This window comes from Mustela nigripes, chromosome 1 (assembly GCF_022355385.1).
Source record: "Mustela nigripes isolate SB6536 chromosome 1, MUSNIG.SB6536, whole genome shotgun sequence".
NCBI lineage: Eukaryota > Metazoa > Chordata > Mammalia > Carnivora > Mustelidae > Mustela > Mustela nigripes.
In genome coordinates, this window is record NC_081557.1 from 218,457,483 (window position 1) to 218,476,228 (window position 18,746).

Sequence of the window (18,746 nt, forward strand, 5' to 3'; positions counted from 1 at the left end):
AAACAAAAAAACTCTTGTTATTCTTCTAAATGTATTAGATGGAATCTAAATATCACGGCTAATTTAACAGAGACAAAAACAAGATTCTCTGTAGATTTCACACTGTTCTTTTACTTGAACTTCTGTTTTTTTTCTTGAGTTTCTATTTCCAGTACCTTGGAGAATTGTCTCATTTTTTTGCTCCAAAGGGGTGTGTGTGTATATGTATATATGTATATATATAAAAAATTTGAATTTTTTAAATGTCCAAAAATCTTTGAGTTTTGAAATTTTTCTTAAAATTGAATTGCTGTTAATACCCATGCACCATTGCTTGGGACATCATGATTATTTATCAGCATGTTAATGTTTTTTTAAAAATTGAGGGATGCCTGGGTGGCTCAGTGAGTAAGCACTTACATTGGGCTCAGGTTATGATCAGGGTCCTGGTTGCGAGCTTCAAATCCAGCTTGTCGCTCAACAGGGATCCTGCATCTCCCTCTGCCTGCCACTTCTCCTGCTTGTGCTCATTCTCTCTTTTCTCTCTCTGACAAATAAGTAAATAAATAAATATATATATAAGACCTTTTTAAAAAACTGAAAGTAAAACTTCACTGGAAATGCCTCTCTGGGATTATGTGCATTGATTGCAAGAGGTTTTGCAGATAACTGACATTTTGTGATATTCTTTTGTAACTGTAGTTGTTTCTTTGGGGCAGTGCCCCAAAGTTTCTAGTGTGTTGTTAAGGCATATCATTGTTTTGGAAAGTGCAGGAGATTGTCAGATGAGAGGCAGGGAAAGAGAATCTGACATTAAAACTTTCCCTTGGGCATCTTCATCAGGCAGATGTGTTTTAGAAAGATTGTATGGGCAAATACAATCTGTATTTACAAACTGTAAACTGATTTTGTTATATTTCTCTGTACCCAGGGAAACTTGTTTTCTCCTTTCTGAAAAAAATGCTGGTGCTTATGTATTTTTCTCAAAGTTTAGAGTTCCCTGGAGATATTTCTTTAAACAATATTTCATGATAATACAAATTTGAGAAAAGCTACATACTTGCATTCGATTCTCTGACAGACATTGTTCACAATCTTTTATTACACATTCTCAGAAGTCCAATATATACACACATACATAAATGACTTTAACTCAAGATATAGTTAAATTATCTGACCTTTTTCTTTAAATTAATTTATTTATTTCAGAAAGAGCGATTGAGCATGAGTTGAGGGGAGGAACAGAGGGAGAGGGAGAAGAAGAGTCCCCGCTTAGCAGGGAGCCCGATGCAGGGCTAGATCCCATGACCTTGAGATCATGACCTGAGCTGAAGACAGATGCTTAACTGACTAAGCCATCTCAGTGCTCTGACTTTTTTTTTTTTTTCCTTTAATAGCATCTTGTTTAGTTCTTAGTGTGGCGTGAATGGAAATATGCTTGAGGGAATATTAATCTGGATCAGGGATGCATGATAAAACTTCCTGCAGTGATAAAAATGTTCTGTATCTGCACAATCAGACACGATAGTCACTGGCCATGTACAGTTGCTGAAAGGTAGCTAATGCAACAGAGGAAGCAGATTTTTAATTGTATTTAATTTAGATTTAACCTGGAAGTGTCAGGCACAGCTCCTGGCTCCCATGTTGGATAGTGTGGTTCTACAAAAGCTCAGAGGAAGAAATGGTGTCAGAGGAGAGTGGTGGTGAAAAGCTGAGTGCAGGTGTATCTAAGCCAATCATTGGGGCAGGCTGTCAAGCGTGAGGAGTATGCCACAGAAGCAGAGCTGTGTTGCAGGAGAATGCTGGAACTGTGATTCAGTTTAGTATCCATGAAGTTCTCATGTCAACAGGTTGTCTCTATTTCAAGCCATACCATAAACTGGGTAGCAGACCACTTGGGCGTAGGGCAGGTGACAAGACACGCAGACATGCAGAACTCACCAAATAGAGTCTAATTGCATTTGGCAGACTAACTTTGCTCAGTTTTTCTATACTTAATATATACTTTAATATACTTTTAGAGTGATAGCAAATATTGAAACTCATAATGCCCTTTGCCATCATTTCTTGGTATTTGTCAAACTATTGTGAAGCTTCATTGTCTTAAGACTCTGCTAGTTGACGATTTTTGACAGTTCAGATCGCATCTTTGCCACTACTACTGTAACTACTGCTGATAATAGTAAATAATTACTAACAACAGCTTATATCGAGGGTTTGCATTATGCTGAAGATTTTACTTATCTTTTGTAATCTTTGTATCATTCCTAAAGCAAATACTGTTATTTTCCCATTTTGGAGACGAAAATATAATTCGGAGAGATTAAGTCATTTGTTCAGCATCACTCAGCTGCTAAGACAAGGAGCCAGAGTTTTAGACTCACTGACTCCGGTGTTTACCACTGAACTTTACTTTATAGTTTTCAGTAAGAATATTCTCAATACAAATCAAAATAAAGAAGAGTGCCATTTTTCTATTAGAACATACTTAGAAAATGAAAAATTTGAATCACTTTCATATGCTTTGCTAAAAGTATTTATTCATAATAGGTGGGTTAGTAAAAGTCAAAATACTCTAATCTGCTAATTAAAATAATTCACTCTAAGAAATCTACTGAGTACTGAGTTTTTGAGCTAACAGGCCTTATGAGCTTGAAAGAAGTAAAATGACACTTCTTTAAATATTTTATAATTTGAGTTTTTAATATTTTAACTTTTCCCATAGTTATGCCAGTTTAATAGGTTTTATTTTATTCATGAAAAGCATGTAAGTACATGTTCCTAATATTAATATTTGTAAATATGTAATTTCAAATTACCACAGGAAGATAAATATCCTTTAATTGAACCCATGTTTATATAGCTATGTATAAATATAATTTAAATGTTTTCTCTGCTAGGAAAGGCTAGGCCATTATTTTGAAGAATATATTCAGTTAACGATTTTTATCCTACATTTTTCAGAGTATTTTCTTTGTGTTAAATATCATAGATTCAGGGCACAACAGAAATAAATTAACGGGATGAAGTAGATTATTAGAGAACATTTAATTAATACCCAGATTAGAACACTCTTGAGTGGGTAGTAAATGGTCACGACTTCTCTTGACAACCCAAATTTCCAGTCCATCTTTTAACTATCACGAGATGTTAGAATAATCAAGCAGTCTGTAGGGAAACAGAGATTTTTGCCCTCCCCATGGAATGCAAAATATTGTTAATTTCTGATATTCTTTTTATTGCTCTTGGTTCAAAAAGATTTAGCTCTATAGACAACTAAAGTTGTTCACCTTTAATTTGATAGACATTTATTAAACACTTAAATGTGCCAAAGAGTGAAAAGTCTGGTGGAAATGAATGATATATTCCTTCTTTCCTTCACCAAATATTATGTGAGTTCCTGTTACACACCAGGCAGAGTTCCAAGGTATTAAGAATCTAGTGTATGTTGTAAACAAGACATAGAAAGATGCTTGTCTTCATGGAGTTTATAGTATACTGATAAATACATTTAATCAGATAATTTCAAAACAAAATGAAGGTTTGGCAATGGAAATATATGTAAAATACTAATAACACAGGCACCTGGGTGGCTCAGTCGGGGTCATGATCTCAGGGTCCTGGGATCCAGCCCAGTGCTCAGCAGGGAGTCTGCCTCTCCCTCTGCGCCTCCCCTCACTTGTGTGCACTCATGCTCTCTCTTTCTCTCTCTCAAAAATAAATAAATTTGTTTATTTAATATTTTAAAAAAAGATATTAATACCATATATCCAAATCAAACAATCATGGAATTGTAACTGATATCACCAGGTCCATTAGGCTTTAGGAGATTCTCATAGTGAGTCAAGTAGAGACGAGGAGCCCCAAATGGATAGGTGTCTGGTAGCCATGAGCTCAGATAAAGAAGCAGGAATATGGTTCTCAACATACTTCATTATTTCATTTACAAATGTCAGATAAAGGGTCAGAAAACCCAGGACTTTTATATATCTCAAGATTATCAACATTTCACCACCGCAAGAATCTCTCCCACTAATTTTATATATTAAGATTCCTCTAAATTCTGGGATTCCTGGGGGAAATTCCACATTTCTCAGCAGTAATATAGTAATACTGGCTTTTTTTTTTTTTTCTTTAGCAAGATCAACATCTTTCTTTTAGAGAAGTTCTTGAAAATCTTGAGGTCTTTGTTTTGTGTCTCAGAATTACTGGTTAATACTGTCCTTAGCCACTTAGGCAATTAAATAATATAGCCCAGGGGTGCCTGGGTGGCTCACTCAGTTAAGCTTCTGACTTGATTTTGGCTCAGATCATGATCTCAGGGTCATTGGATTGAGCCCTGTGTTGGACTCAACCCTCAGTGGGGGTCTGCTTGGGATTCTCTCTTTACATTTTCAAATTTATTAGCACCAGTACATAATTATAATTTTGAAGTAAACTTAGCTTTTCTGGGATTATGAATTGTTCACTGGCCAAAGAAAATATTCAGGTTTGTACATAGTTAGCTGCCAAAAGGACCATCTTTAAAAAACAAACAAGGATTATTTTTCTTTTTCTTTCTTTCTTTCTTTTTTTTTTTTAACAAGGACTATTTTTCATTATACTTTTGGAAACTTAAAACACTGGGAAAATTTTAACAGACATTAATATTAATAGGTGATGAGAACCAGCAATTCGTATTCTGCTCTTAAATATTGTACATCGATATTCAATCCCGTGATAAAATTTCATGAAATAATTATTGTCCTTTTCCATTCAGCTGTGACTCAAGAAGTTCTTTTATTGGCCTGAGGTCACATGTATATATAGGAAATAGCCAAGCCTAGTGATCCCAGAGGTGTAATATGCAGCCTTCGTGTTTTTGTTCAATCATTTATGTAATTCAGATTTGTAAGATTTTTAACCCCTTATTATCTGTCAACCATCCCCAATCCTACAGTAGAACTACAGGGAGTCCAGCGGTTTCCATCTTGCCAATTTCACCGGCTTCTTTTTAGTCCTCTTTGTTTGTCGTCTTAGCCATTGGTAGCTAACTGGTCCTTCTTGTACATTCTCTTTGCTCTTTCTTCATTCCTTTGCTGACACCTTTTTCTTACATTCTTTAATACTGACATATAGAAGATGCTCTCTCTACCCCTATTAATTAACTGATTTCAATCCCATAGCTCCAAATGTCAGGCATGATTTTTCTAACAAACTACGGATTTAATATTTCCGTGCACCCTAGTGAATTCCTCCCCTGCGCAGGCTTGCAGAAACTTATAACACGTTTTCCAAAACACGCATTTTCATTTCCGACATCCTCTTGCAAGTGCATTCTATAATTGACGTATATACATGTCTCTACTGCTGAACTGTAAGTTTTTCCGGAAATTTCAACATTTCACTTACCTTTGAACTCCCAAAACTTAGCTTACTGCCTGGCTCCTCAATAAAGTAGAACCTCAATAAATATTTGATAAATGAATGACTTAATGATGGAATGTTGTTAAGAAATATGCATTTGATATTAACACTTAAGAAATGCAGCAATGTAATAGCAAGCAGAGCTTAGAGTTTTGGGGTTTTAAATAAAAACCTCGTTTTAGTTAATTATGCCCAACATCAAATACCCCCTACATTTTCCCTGGGTTGTCTTTGATGTACCTTTGACTTTATACAAGGGCAATGCTAGAGCATTCTCTTATTTGACTTGGGTTTCCAAGGGATGCCAGAATGAAGGCGGACTCTGGGATATAGTTAGAAATTTGTGTCTGGAGCTTTTAGTAATAAATCAAAGTGAGAATGCAATTCTCAGTGGGTGGTGATATTGGTGTCAGGTGCATAGCTAGTGATTTCAGTCAAGTAAGCAAGTCTGCCTACAAGCTTTAATGGATTTGAGGTCCAGCAGTTTGTCTGTTAAAGATTAAAGTAGCTGGCAAAGACAAATTGTTAACCAAACTTTTGGCTCGTTTTCCCTTTGAATCATTAAGCTAAACACACTTCCAATCCATACCACTGATGCTAGAGGGCTCTCTGAAGTCAAGACAGAATCTTAAATCAACCTAGTTATCCTAGAATGCCCTCCTTCATTTCAGTGACATTAGTAAACATCTGTATTTCTGAAGCAGGATTTCTTTTTTTCTTCTCTGTGGCACACATCCTATAAGGGCTAATGTGTTAACAATCATTTAAAATTCCTTGAGACTAGTTAACTTTGGGCAGGTGGAAAGATTGAAGATTGGTGAGGTTGTATCAGCAAGGAAGCTATATTTCTTTGCCAGGCAGCAGTTTAAGAACTAAAGTTCCCTTCCAATGTTGTAATGTTTCTGGTGGTTGTCCACGCTAAATGTACGAATCTCAGTTAGTCCTTAAACACATAAAATCATTAACTCTAGGTGTTGTTACCCTGTGAATAATTATTTCGCAGTGCTCCCTACCATTCCCCCATGATTCTGATGATAATAGTCCCCACAGTTTTTCCACATTTCAGCATCTCCTGGCATAGACAGAAGGTACCCAGTGAAACCTATAATGAATGAATAAATAAAAACCTCTAGTTTGCCTTTGTGCTAAAATGGAAGCTAACAAGCAGAGGAAGACTTCCTCTCTCTTCCTAAGTGAGCCACTTATGTTCCTCTCAGCTACTCACCTTCTTTGGAAGTCTAAGGAAGACTGTCAGAACTTTCTGTGGCTTCTGTGTTTGCTCTCATTGTATTTTGTACTCAAAACTCACTACCATTTCATTTAATGCTTAAAGCAACCCGTTGAGTTGGCTACCATTATTCTAGCTCCACGCACTTACCAACAAATATGGGTTGCTAACTTAGTGTAATGGACCTCAGATTCTCTGTTCCAAGATTACTTGCATTATGATAAGAGACTTGGTTAATTCTTATCTCTGCACATCCTTCATCTGGGAATAATCAAGTGTTCAAAACTGTACCTGTGGTTTTTTTTTTCTAATGAGCTGTGCTAATTCTTTTACAATTTTGCTATGACTTTAGTATCACTCTTTTGCTGTGATATCATCTCCTTGTTATAGAAATGGATTAAAGATGTCATTTCCCCTTGCATAAGAACTTTGCAGGAAAGGATCTCAGAGAAAGCATCCTGGCTAGAAAATAAATCACAAATTGAAGACAAAGAGAAAATAGAAGGTAGACTTAGAAGAGGAACAATATATTGGTGGGAAGAGGAATGAAAGGAGAGAGCCAGATACAAGGGATATAAATTCTGAGGGTTTAGATTATAGAAATGAGCAGATTTAGATAAACGGGTGGTATCACATTATAGGAAGGATGCTTAGTTAGAAGGAATCATAATCTAAATGAGAAAATAAAGTAAGTAATAAAAATAAAACAAATACGAATTACATCTTCTTATGGTACTTGAGGATATTAAAGACTGTTTGGAATTGATAACTCACAAACACTTTTTGAATTACCCTGCATTCAACCTCAGGAACTAGAAATAAGAAATTATCTATGAAGTATTGACTTTATTTTTTTTTAATTTTTTTATTTTTATAAACATATATTTTTATCCCCAGGGGTACAGGTCTGTGAATCACCAGGTTTACACACTTCACAGCACTCACCAAATCACATACCCTCCCCAATGTCCATAATCCCACCCCCTTCTCCCAAACCCCCTCCCCCCGGCAACCCTCAGTTTGTTTTGTGAGATTAAGAGTCACTTATGGTTTGTCTCCCTCCCTAAAAGAAGGGTTTGTAAAAGAAAAAGCGAGTAGAAGGCTATCTGTAGTAGTCAACTCTAGGAACATGAAAAAGTTAGAACTCAGTATTTTAGAACTATAATCCTAATTTTGATGCCACCGAGGCAGTTTACAGGTGTAAGAAAGAGATCAGGAAACACCAGTGCAAGTGGGAAAGGGTGATATTTTGATTCCTTCAGCTAAACTGAATATAGATGAAGGGGCAATGATCTCATGTGGTTTTTACCCATAAGAAATTCCAGGTAATGAAAATAGTTGAGCAGGAATAATTATATAGGAAACCGAATTTGGTCCTGGGAAAAAAAGCGGAGAAATTAGTGCTTATTGATTAATATAGTAGATATAGTTCCGTGGATATTTATTAAATAAATCTTGGCTCTGTGCTAAGCTGGAATACTCCAGGCTGGCAATTTTGATATCCGCGTACTCTATTACAGTCTTCAGGATATATTTAATTGGTTTTCTTGAAACAATCTCTGGCTTCTGATCTAACCAATTAAACATAATTTTTGAAAAATATCACATTCCACAGCATAAACATAGAAACTGCCAACCCTGAACTCCTCTATTCAAACTGCAGTCTTACAAGGTCGAAAGCACAGAAATAGACCAAGAGACAATTGTCCTCAAGGTCTTCTTGCGGAGTGGCCAGTTGAGTGTTAACAGTCCACACATTTGCTGATGTTCTGTTTTGCTTGCATACCTTCGTAGCTGTTTCCCCCTGCACCTTTTTTCCAAGTTAGATTCTCTCTTCTGCCCTAGCTAAGGTACCCACTACTTGCTTTTCTACTGCAGATTCCCAAGCATTAAGAGGTTAGCAGACACAAGGCTATTTATACTGGGGTATTATCTTAATTTAACACAAATGCCAGCATTTATTTCTTCAGTGGGCTGAATAGCTAAATTTCCTTAATAAACACATCGGGGAGGGGGTGAGAAGTTAAATGTCCCTGAGCATCACTTTGTTCTTCATTCCAGCAATTTTCCAGCTGTGATTTGATATAAAACTGCATTAGTTACTCTGGTCACCAAGACAAAGTGAAGGAGACACTGGCAGGGCCTCTCTGGTGACTGAGGTGTCCTTGGAAGTAAATACCACCCCTTTCCATTAATGCAGTCATTCCCAGAACTGCCATCCATTTCCAGATGTTTAAAAAAGAAACAGAAATCTCTTCATAGAAAGATTTCAGGGGTTTTGCTAATAGAAAAACCGACAAATACAGAACAGTATCCTCTTTTGGATGTCACTCCATAACCATTACATGAACTTGGATTTGTATTTTCTTGGGTAAGGGAATACACAGTTATGCAGAGTTCTTATGCCTACCTGATAATTCACATGGTATTTCTGTTTCTGTGAGCAAACCAATAACTCACAAACATAAACTCCAATCTGTAGAAAAGTTTGATGAATGGTAGCTTATATGAGCAGAAATCCTACAATTGTCGGGTGCAGCGATCTTAGAAGGTTAGGTCAGCGATAGTGGGAAAAGGGGTATGCTGAACCGTCGGAAGTTACGTGGGATGAGCTTACAGCTGGAATTATCCCGCTTGTTCCAGTGAGGATAAAGAACTACAGAGATATTGCTGATGGCAGAAACATAATTAATGTTTATGTATAAAATATGTGCATTTTATATAGATGAATATGTCACCCTGATACTGTCCTCATCGGTTGCCAAGAGGCGGTCTAATGAGCTCTCAGAAATATGGCCAAAAGTAGCCTCAGTGGAACATAATTTTATCAAAGACAGTACAGTTTCCACATTGTTAGCCATTTATGGAATGAATATGTGCAAGCAAAAGAAAATGGCTGCAAATGAATCTGCCTTTAATCGAAACCTTTCATGGATCAGGTGATTTTTAAAGTGTGTCTCCCAAAGGTGAGATTGCAAATGAAGATTTTTTTTGACAGTATTTTCTTCTTGGAGGGAAAAAAAGCAGAATTCTCACCCTCCACATGCCTGTGCTAATGTGTTAACATACTGAACCAAAAGGCTATGAGGGAGAATATAGTGGAAATTACATTTTTGGTTTATTTCCAGATGCATGAAAGTGACACTGTTTTCTATCTCCTGTGTGTGAAAGTAAAGTACTGGACTAATGATTTCTGGGCAGGTGCATACTCTTGTATTTTTTATTGCACTGATGTATTTCTATTTATGCATTAAACTCACCCACACATCCCCCAATACCCCCCCCACACACACACACAGAGTCCTCTTTGGGATCAAAGGTATGCATTTCCATGACAGCTGGCTGAAGTTAAAGTGCAGGCAATGGCCGTGGAATGCATCCACACAGGCTATTTGGTCTGCGAGGGGACTGATCCCATGACACTGGCATCACGAACAGCAGATCCTAACCACTTAAGCTCACAGCCCATAGTCCCGCTCTGACATTGGGCACTCTCACCATGCCTCTCAATGAGATGGTCTCCTGTTGAATTCTTGAACATTGTACAATGATGTTGACTTCTGTTCTATTCATGGAAGAGAAATACATACAGATATGTGACCAATATTTTTATATGAAATCTACTGTTACATTAAGGCATTTAAATAATTTAAGAGAACTAAAAATACAAAGCATGGGTTTCTTATATTTTTTAATTAATTTTCAGGTCCTGTGGATGTCAGTATTCTAGCTAAATGTAATCCCTGCTTATCAAACCCATGTAAAAACGATGGCACCTGTAACAATGATCCAGTTGACTTTTATCGCTGTACTTGTCCCTATGGCTTCAAGGTCAGTAGAAGGTTTTGAGGGAACTCTGATCTGAAAACATAGCTTTCTTTGGTGGGTCCTCATTATTCTATTGTTATATATATATATGTATATATACAGAATGAAAGAAAGAGAGAGAGAGATTTCTTTTATTCACACTTGACTTTGCTTGGTCATTCTTTCTCTAGGGGCAGGACTGTGATGTCCCAATTCATGCATGCATCAGTAACCCATGTCAACACGGAGGAACTTGCCACTTAAAGGAAGGGGAAAAAGATGGATTCTGGTATGTCATTAGTCTATAATATTCTGTCTGAAGCATTGGGGCAGGAATAATTAAGCAAACATTCATGTTCCTTTTCAAATTAAAGAGTGTTGTTTTTAAAAGAATACCAAAAATGTATTCATCAGGACAATATGTATTAGTCCTTCACAGAAATACTGTAATATGAAAAACAAGTGGAGACATTACAGTATTCTCAGCTCATGATGCTATAAAATTAAGACATTTTTTAAAACATGCATGTGCATGTGGTATGATTCATACACTCAGATTAGGTCAAGACAAAGCAGTGACTCTGTTATGCTAATTAATAGGCAATAGTCTCCTACTTCAAGTTGTATATTCATCTGTTGCTTTGTGTATTGCTTTAACAGACAGTGTGTAAAGATAAGATGTGGGTCCCACTGAAACAGAAAATTAATGATTCATTTCCAGACCACAAAATGAGTAGACAAACATGCTGTGAACATTTTTAATCTGGAATTATTTAATCATATAGTACAATTACTTCAGATGTACTTCATGAATTATGAAATAGAGTTCTTATAATGGCAGTAATAATTTCATATAGAATGTTAATCTACTACAAAGCTTGTTAGAAATATCACTTTTTATAAGTATTCTTCATTTCTACATTCTGTTATGAAATGGTCCCTTAAAAGATTATTCTGATTCCTATCAAGAGCAAGTGTACAATATTTTATTGTCATTGAAATATTGTATTCATTGAGACTTAACAAGAACATTTACATTTTATAATGGCAAGGAAGATGTAATTTTAATATCATATTTCTTTTTTGTTTTGAGACATGAGGAACAAAATAGCTAGGATAGGAGGTGGTGTAATTTTTAAAGTCAGAACCAGTTCCTCCTCATTTATGAGCAGAGAAGCGTGAATCATTTTATTAGGGCAAAAGTTGAGATTAAGATATTTAGGGCTATAAACTTTGCTTGTGTTTTAGACCTGTGAATATACTGGATGTATTGACGTATGGATTATTTGCCATCTTGCAGCCAGCATAAATTTTCTTTTTCAAATTATTTCTGATTTGGCAGATACTACTTTAAATTCATGCTTACTACATGTCATTTAAAAGTATCTTAAAACTCAATTTCTTACAGTTAAAATGTCTGTAATTGATGTGTTTAGTTTTTTATTTTCAATTTTTGGACCATATGGTTTTAAAAGGCAGCACGAATATGGTTTTATTTTCTTTTCTTTTTTTCTTTTCTTTTTTTTTTTCTTTTTTTGCCTTTTCTCCCGCTGGTGTTCAGGTGTATTTGTGCTGATGGATTTGAAGGAGAAAATTGCGAAGTCAATGTTGACGACTGTGAAGATAATGACTGTGAAAATAACTCTACGTGTGTCGATGGAATTAATAACTACACGTGCCTTTGTCCACCTGAATACACAGGTAGGAAGAGTAGGAAATTATGTGCCATCAATAGTGTGTCTGTTTGAAAGCATCACTGCCAATGTGCCGTATATGTGTAGTAAGACATTGTATTATTCAGTAACTGGTAGGTGTTTTGAAAATTAGATATAATGTGAATAACGGACAGTTAAGAGGGTTTCGGCCAACCAAATGAAAGACCAATCAGGCTCAGAACACAGGCATCTACATAAAGTCATTCTATCCAGCAGAAAAAGAAGTTCTCATTCTGAAGCTTTTAGTCCCACGGTTGGATAACATTTTTCATGCAAAGCATTTTTCTTATACAAACCAACCCACCAATAATACATAGGTGAAAAGGGGGGACATTTTTTTCACATAGGCAAAACATAACAAAGCATTTGAAATTACTTGTGTCCATCATGTCCTTCAAAATAAATTATAATCAAGAAGATATTGAGCACTCTGGTTAATCTTATAATTATCAACTTTTTTCCCGATATTTTGTATCCGGGGGTAAAAAATTTCCTGTCTTTGTGAACTGGTAAACTTCTCTGCACAAACCAATTTATTATAAAGCCAACGTCAGGTTTAGACCCACCGGTTATGTCAGAATATCTGTTTTGATCGATTTTGGGGGACTGTGAATGAGAAGCATAATAGTTAGATTCTTGTTTCTGTAATAAACCACTGCATTTTACAGTTGATAGAGAAAAGGAGAATGTTACGCCTTTTATTTGTAAGAAAAGGTGGGAAAGTAGATTCTGTCACTCTTTCCAAAATTACCATTTTCATTTTGATGGGTTTTTTTCCTTAATCATTTATTTCCTTACAATTTTAATGCATAGTTAAGAATATCAGAGGGTAAAATAACTATGTAGATGACTGGGGTTAACATCTCTAAACACGAAAAGATGAGAGCACATCTGCATGATCCACTTTCCCAGGGATTTGTCAGAATACCATTGAAATTTAAGCTTTTATGGAATACTCAAACTTTGCATTTTATTAAGTACTTTTCTTGGTGGGAAAATGTTAGGTAAAAGAGAAGTGTTCTGTTTTGACATCCCAGATCTGTCTGAGTGCCTTTCAACCTCTCTCTTCCATGATATGTGTTTTTTTTTTCTTTAACGCCAGTGAAGCATGCAATGTAATATATAAAGTTTCCAGTAGAAATGTGAACATGTTGGATCGTATTTGTTCTATCACATAAATGTAGCCCTTGGGGCCCTTAGTGGCTAGTTTGAATTCCTTGATATTGTACATTAATAAAGGATAGCAAATACCCATCCTGAGATGGTTGGGAAGTGTAGGTGCTACACAGCTTTCACATTCACAGTAATACTACTTGTGTCATGCCTCAGAGACATGCCATTGACCTCCATGCACAGATTCTGGAGCCCTTGGAGCCACTGAGAATCTGAGTTTTATTGGCTGAGCTAAGTTAGACTTGTATAGAACCCCAGTGTTTGCACTAACATCTGTTACCTAGTACCTTCCTAGGACAGAAAAATCCTGTTTTCCTAGCATTGCCCTAATCATTATCAAAAGGGCTTAGTTTGATCTGGACAAATTGGACCCAAGCATTTCAAACATGCTTGGGTTAGCCAATGTGCTCCTGAGCACAGAAACCAAGAATTTCTCTGTACCCCCACCATGAAACCCTAGGCTTGAAAGCATTGTGTACTCAGTTCCCACCCACCTTTTTTTTAATGATAATTTACATCAGATGGCAGACTCTTCTTGGTTGGTTTAGAGGGGTCCACCTGCTTTGGCTTTAGATTTGCTGTATCTTATTCCTAATCCATTTCTTTTGAGTCTTATCTTACCTTCTCTCCCTTCATTTTCCAAGCTTCCTTCCTACACCTGCTCCTCTCAAATTCATTTTCTCCATCCTAAGTGATTCAGTTCAGTGCCGCTTCCTCTGAGAAGTATCATGAAGCTGCATTTCCCCCTGTCTGATCCTTAAAACATATCAAAAAATTCCTAAGGCTTAACAAAACCACTTTTTAACCAAAATGTGACATTTCTAAAAGCCATCATGTGGGAATCTGCCATAACTATCTCTCCAGAGTCATCTGCATCTCAACAAGAACTGAGGCTGACACGTTTTTAGTCATAGCAATTGCAAATACTGGTTTTCCTTAATTTAGGTAAAGGATAAACAAAAACACTGAACTCAGTAGAAAGCTCACAGCCTACTATACATAAAGGTATTACCGCTGTAACTGGGCTGGGTCTTGGGGGCAACAAAGAGTTTGACAGTTTGGCATTGGAGCAGATATCTATATGAGGAACATTTGTAAACCATCCATTAGCTATAGTATTTTTGTTCATATGTGAAATGAGCTCATTTACAAGATATCAAGTAACCATCTGCAAATTTTGAAATCAGTGGCACATAAGTGGCCTTTAATTATAGGAAAGCATAAAGTGGACTTTAGAGTTTCATATCATGCTTCATCCAAGTATGTAGTGAGGAAGGAATTTTTTTTTTAATAATGCGGCTGTATTGTTTTAGATTTAAGATTGGAATCTGATTAATGAGTAGGAGACCTGGGAAAAGAAACCCCTGCTGTGCTCGGGGAATATAATCATGTTGTCATTGCTTAAAAATCACTCAAGTCATAAGTTGCTTTTCTGTTTGGAGATGTTTTACTCTATACCGCCAAAGGCAAACAATGAGAAAGAGAACTGTTTAGCAGGAACAAATAAAACTTCATGGGAAAAGGTTGTAAATTATTATGGTGAAAGGTTTTATTTTTGGCACCTGTGTCAAGAGTCAGAAATGGACATAATATTGTTAACAGAGAAAATTCAGAGATTTGAAAGCAGACCGACAGAGAACTCATGATGTGATGGGCAGGCTATAAAACAGAGCTAAAAATATCCAAAACAAAATGAACCACCGTTGGGAAATTAAATTTATTTAAACCCTTGTGACCAAAACATCACAGTAATAGTTATTGATTTATTAAAGGAAAAAACTCACTGCTCTTTCCTGCTGCAGGGATTGACAACATAAATTTTTAAGGGTCAATATTGTTTTTTATTATCTAATCCTTGCTATGCCTTTCCCACCCGAACTATCAAAACTATTCTTTTCTACGTAACCCAACACATTATCTGTCCTTCTGGTTGTATAATATGACGGTTACTTGCTAGTATTTTTCAGATAAGATTAATTTTTGGAAAGTTATTCACATTTTAAATGAACATTACTATGCTAAGGGTTCAGAAAGTAAGACTCTGGAATTAGTAAACAAATAATTTAAAAATTCACTCTCAGGTTTTAATTTTAGCTTGCAAGATTTTTTGTTTTTAATCATTACTATATCCTTCTTAAAAACAGCACATAACTTGGAGCTAATTTTCAAGGAATCCCTCAAATTATATAAGCTCAAAACCTATGAAAGTGAAAATTGTAGCTATGGCATCCCTGAAATATTGACAAACTTGACACCTGTTCTGATGCTCTGGTATGAACTTCAGGTGTTGAATCGAAAAATATGTTTTTGCAAGTTTTCTGAGAGTCAGAACCCTGGATCAACTCTGTTAAGGTGATGTTTCTTAACACTGTTCTCATGGGACTGTATATGGAGAAGACACAACCTTGATCACAGTGTAAACCACAATAGCATTAATGAGGTTATATAAATTTAGTGAACGAAAGCTTCGGTACAAATTGGGCATGTAAAGACTTAGAATGTATTTTGTCAAAAATATCCAGACCGTTTTAGTTTTTCCATTTTGTACCACTATTCCTTTGTTTTCCAAATCACCAATGCCCACACACAAATCATAAAGTTCACATCTTAAAAAGTAGAGCTGCTGGTTGTTAAATGAACCGGTTTAGACACAGAACCTCTCGCTCCCTGTGATGGCGTTTGCCTTTTGCTTCATTTACTCCATGTTTGTGCGTCTGGCCCGGCTGTAGGTAAGAAATCTAAGCCTTGCTTCAGTTTGCTCTCACCCTTGGCTTCTCTGTTGTTACTGCTACGCATTGGCTTCGTGTGCTCTGCTGTTGTACTGCAATGTAAAAAGTCTTTTGTCTCTTCTGTCTTTGTCGCTGCCAGCTGCTAATCTGAATGAGGTGGAAAAAGGTTAGTTGCCTTTTAAGTCTATTATGATTTTCATGTGAGTTTCCCTCTTTCTTTTAAAGCTACATAGATTTCATTGTGTGTACGTGGTAAAAGGAATGTTGGCAAAATCTGAAATTAATATGTCAAATCAGTCATTTGGATCCTTGACATATGGATAGCAATGCCAAAGTCCATAAAAAGGGCATCTGAAGTGCACTTTATCAATTTCTAGAAAGCTATGAAAGAAATTCTCTGAGTGGGAAGAAGGGGGGACTGAAAAGAAAGACTAGTATTTTCCACTTTTGACTTGTTGGTATGCTTTTACTTTTTAAAGATATCACAAACAGGAATTGTTTTTACAATGAAAAACAGGTCATTCAGTGTAGTATAGGGTATTAATAGAAAAATGTTTAAATAGTGAGAATTTTCCCATAACTTTAAACTAACATCTTTAGTAATTTGATATATGGAAAATATTAGAAGATGTGTATATTTATTAAAATATTTTATAAAATAAATATTACAAACCCCAAGAGGTTGATTTTTAGAATCACACTGTCAGAATGTCATATTAGGCAGTATTTTCAAATTATAAAAAGAGCCATATCTAATCATTGACATCAGCATGGTCCATATAGCTCCCCAAAAGCATCAGGGCCCAGGAAAGGAAGTCCTAGAGTAATTACAGCAATAGGCATTTCTCGGGAATAATCATGAATTCTTTGAAAATTCCATCTTAAAGATTCAGAATTATTACTAATAACATTGGTTTTTACTTATCTAGTTGACCGATGTCTTCATGTGTTACAGGCAGGCACAGCATCCTTGCAGGAGCACTGTATGTGCTTGTCTTGACATTTCCTGTTGTATGCGAAGCATTTGTGTAGGATGATAGGGCTACATAGAGTCCATTATACAGCAGCTCTCTTTGTCTCTGCTTACTAAGGACTTCATTTTTTTTTTCTGTTGCATTATTCAGGTTATATGCTGTGTTTGGTCATTTACTATGTACAGAGCTAAGTTGAAAAACATGAAAAAAAATGGCTTTGTATTTTAGAATGTGAAAATATAGCCTGTGCGGTCCTCAGAGGATTAATGAATCCAATACTATTCTTGGGCAAATGTCCTCTTTTCTTTTTACAAGTAAAGCAATTGGTGGTCTGGGACAGGGATGTTTAAGGTTTGATTGTATCTCAGAAACACAGTAGCAATTGTTCTCTTATAGGACTATGCCCTTAAATAGTTATATGTACTCTCAGGAAAAAGCTTGGCAGTGTAATAGTGTTTTAAATCACCATGTGGTTTCATATGTTGACTAAATTTGATGCTTATGTTTATAAAAGGCGCCTTCTATTTCCAAGAACCTGCTGCTGACTGACTTTGTTTGAAAAGCATTCAAATTATTCTCTATTTTTTAATCTGAACCTTAACTAGAAATTAAATGTCCACTTCTTTGTAGCAGAGAGTAGCTTTCTTAGATAAAAGAAACTCCATAATTAAGTGACATATTGTCAACTTAAAAGAACACTGTAGATGTGAACAATAAGGATTTAAGCAATAACTCGTATAAAATGTGAAAACATTAACCCAAGGATATATACCTTTTAAGTAGGGGTCCATATGCAAACTAATGTCTAACTGACCCCAAGGAATGCCCTGTGATTTCGGGGGGCCTTCCACTGGAATCAGTCCCTTCTTATGGGCTGCTGTCTTCCATTTGGGATCTTTTCACATTCTCTAGTGGCTTTGCCTGATCGTTTATGGTAAACAAGCTCTTCGGCTCTCTCTTCAACTTGCTGTATATAATTGTCTTTTATGTACATTTGAGAAAAGTTAAAGGTGTAGCCACGAAATTCAGGTGCACACAACCTATTTTATCTACAAGTGGAAAAAAAAAAGGAAAAAGAAAGTGCCCAATCAGTGCCAGCATGATTAATTAATTATTTCCCTGTTGATTAAGCTACCTTCCATCATGTGGGGCAGTGGGGTACTGATGAATTGGTATAGCTAATGGGAAAAGCTCAGATTCCTCATCCTGGCACTAATATTATCAACTCTGGAACTCCTTGCATCTTTTTTTTTTTTTTTTTTTTTTTTTTTGAAAAACAGGGTGAGTGACATCTGTGAACATAGGTGTTTGAGAACAATATGGGAGCATGTATGGGAAAACACCTTACAATATTAAATTTCTATACTTTAGAAATACCAGGGACTGCCATTCTAACAGCATAAGAATTCTTAAGAGAACTTTGATAGAAAAAATTCCTACCTAAAGTAAATTGTATGTGTGAAGGAAATTTCTCTTCCCATATTTTTCAGTACATCTTTCTCTAAATTATTATTTTGTAATTCTGTTTTCTATGCACATGTCAAATAGAAAGACTTTAGAAATGTCTTTTGTTCTCTTTACCCCCTAATTTGACTTTGAAGTATAAGGAAATATTAAATGCTGAAGAACTCTTGGATTTCACTGTTTTTTCTTTTTAGGCTTTGTTCATATTTCCAAAGTGTTATGATCTCTTAATAACAGTGACACTTTCTGCTATTAAATCTGCCTCAAAATG

General features: G+C 35.9%; 1 protein-coding gene across 2 annotated transcripts in view; it reads left to right on the top strand.

Moving 5' to 3' along the window:
- The window catches only part of SLIT2 (slit guidance ligand 2), a 354,964-nt gene that overhangs the window by 301,647 nt on the left and 34,571 nt on the right, over nt 1–18,746 (top strand). For both annotated transcript variants that reach the window (XM_059381673.1, XM_059381682.1), the window contains 3 exons: nt 10,320–10,444; nt 10,612–10,709; nt 11,982–12,121. In XM_059381673.1, coding sequence (XP_059237656.1) covers nt 10,320–10,444; nt 10,612–10,709; nt 11,982–12,121 — 363 coding nt within the window. The remainder of the gene's footprint in view (nt 1–10,319; nt 10,445–10,611; nt 10,710–11,981; nt 12,122–18,746) is intronic.